At 51.7% G+C, this 2,500-nt stretch overlaps 1 protein-coding gene across 2 annotated transcripts in view; it reads right to left on the reverse strand.

Annotated features, from left to right (window-relative positions):
• LOC125027611 (glycine-rich protein-like) overlaps positions 1-2,500 on the reverse strand; it is a 6,598-nt gene that overhangs the window by 1,205 nt on the left and 2,893 nt on the right. For both annotated transcript variants that reach the window (XM_047616731.1, XM_047616732.1), the window contains exon 2: positions 1,900-2,039. In XM_047616731.1, coding sequence (XP_047472687.1) covers positions 1,900-2,039 — 140 coding nt within the window. The remainder of the gene's footprint in view (positions 1-1,899; positions 2,040-2,500) is intronic.

The raw sequence follows: 2,500 nt of genomic DNA on the forward strand, positions 1-2,500 counted from the left end.
TGAGGGAGGGAGGTGGGGGAAGGGGGATGGTGAGGGAGGGAGGAGATGGGGAAGGAGGGTGAGGGAGGGAGGAGGTGGGAAAGGGGGGGGTGAGGGAGGGAGGAGGAGATAGTGGGGAAGGGAATGGGAAATGTGGATGACAGAGAAGAGGAAAAATGCGAGGTTGAGAAAAGGGGAGGAAATAACGGAGAGAGGAGGAGGGGGAAAGGGGAGATGGTGGGGAATAGTGAAAGGTGACGAAGGAGGAAGAAACAGAAAGAGGATAAGAGAAAGGTAAACAGAAAAACGAAAGAAAGTAAAAGAAAGACATACGAAAAGAGAAAGAATGAGAGAAAAATAAAAGAAATATAACCAGAGAATAAAGAAAAGAGATAAGAATTTAGAGAAGGCAGAAAAAGGAGATTGGAAAGAGAGAAAAAAATAAGAATGAATACATAATCATTTTCAAAATAAATATAAGATATAAGTATAAGTCAAAGGCAGAAGGTATCAGTCACAGAGTATAAGGTATTAGATAAAATTACGAGAAACAAGTAATATACATTTTTTTTATAATTCTTTAGCATATCATGAAAGTATATCAGATTAATAATAACATTATGCATACAAAATTACAGAGAAAAAATTTAATTATCTTCGTTAATATTCACATAATCTTGCGAATAAAACTGTTATAAATCTTTTATACTTTTTGTTTCTAGTTACAAGGTAAATTTCCTGAAAAAAATGTATCCTTAAAGTATTATCATTTTCTCCTCTTCCTCTTTCATAAAAAATCTGTTAATCCTTCTTATCTTCCTTTTCTTCTTTCTCCTCTTCCTCTTCTCGTATCCCTCTTCCTCCTTTTCCTCCTTCACTCCCTTTCTCTTCCTCCTTTTCCTCTTTCACTCTCTTTTTCATTCTCTTCTACCTCTTTCATTCACCTTCCTCTTTACTTCTCCTACTTCATTCTCTCTGCTCTCCCACCTCCCTTATCCACCTCTTCATCCACCTCTTCCACTTCATCTCTCCCTCTTCCACCTCATCTCCCTCCTTCTCTTCTTCCAGCTCTCTCCCTCTTTCTCTTCCACCACCACCTCTCTCCTTCCCTCTCTCCTTCCCCCTATCCTTCCCTCTCTTTCCCTCTCTCTTTCCCTATCTCCTTTCCTCTCTCCGCCCCTCTCTCCTTCCCTCTCTTCCCCTCTCTCTTTCCCTATCTCCTTTCCTCTCTCCGCCCCTCTCTCCTTCCCTCTCTTTCCCTCTCTCTTTCCCTCTCTCCTCCCCTCTATCCTTCCCTCTCTTTCTTCTCTCCTTCCCTCTCTCCTTCCCCCTCTCCTTCCCTCTCTCCTTCCCCCTCTCCTTCCCTCTCTCCTTCCCTCTCTCCTTCCCCCTCTCCTTCCCTCTCTCCTCCCCTCTCTCCTTCCCTCTCTTCTTCCCTCTCTTTCCTCTCTCCTTCCCTCTCTTTCCTCTCTCCGTCCCTCTCTCTTTCCCTCTCTTTCCCTCTCTTTCCCTCTCTCCTCCCCTCTCTCCTTCCCTCTCTCCTTCCCCCTCTCCTTCCCTCTCTCCTTCCTGCTCTCCTTCCCTCTCTCCTTCCCTCTCTCCTTCCCCCTCTCCTTCCCTCTCTCCTTCCCTCTCTCCTTCCCCCTCTCCTTCCCCCTCTCCTTCCTGCTCTCCTTTCCTCTCTCCTTCCCTCTATTTCCCTCTCTTTTTCCCTCTCTCCTTCCTTATCTCCTTCCCTCTTTCCTTTCCTCTCTCCTTCCTTCTCTCTTCCCTCTCTTTCCCTCTCTTCTTCCCTCTCTCTTTCCCTCTCTCCTTCCCTATCTCCTTCCCTCTCACCCTCCTCTTCCTCTTCCTCCTTCCTCTTCCTCAACCTCCCCACCCCACCCTACCTCCCCCCCCCACCCCTTGCCCTCTACTCACCCCCCAAGGAGCGGCAGACCCAACCCGAGGTGAAAGGGATCTGCTTTGGCCTCTGCGTCTGCTTCTGCTTTCGGCCCGGCAGCAGGGAGGGCCGCTGCTTCCAAGGCGCCCGCGAGACACGCCCACAAAGCGACGGTGACCTGGAAGATGGGCGGGGAAGTGAGTGTGGGTGGGTGGGGTGGGGAGAGGGGGGAAAAAGAGGGGGAAAGAGGGGTGGGGGTGGGGGAGAGGGGAGAGGGGGTAAAAAGAGGGGGAGAGAGGGGTGAGTGGGTGGGAGACAGGGGTGGGTGGGTGGGAGAGAGGGGTGTGGGTAGGGGTGGGTGGGGAGAGGGGGGGAGGTGGGTGGGGAGAGGGGGGGAGGTGGTGGGGGAGAGGGGTGGGTGGGTGTAGAGAGGGGTGTGGGTAGGGGTGGGTGGGGAGAGGGGGAAAAAGGGAAGAGGGGTGTGGGAGGGTGGGTGGGGGGTGGGGGGGGGAGAGAGGGGTGGGTGGGGTGGGTGGAGGGGAAAGAGGGGGAGGGGGTGGGTGGGAGACGGGGTGGGGGGGAGAGAGGGGTGTGGGTAGGGGTGGGTGGAGAGAGGGGGAAAAAGAGGGAGAGAGAGGG

This window comes from Penaeus chinensis, chromosome 7, assembly GCF_019202785.1.
Source record: "Penaeus chinensis breed Huanghai No. 1 chromosome 7, ASM1920278v2, whole genome shotgun sequence".
Lineage (NCBI taxonomy): Eukaryota > Metazoa > Arthropoda > Malacostraca > Decapoda > Penaeidae > Penaeus > Penaeus chinensis.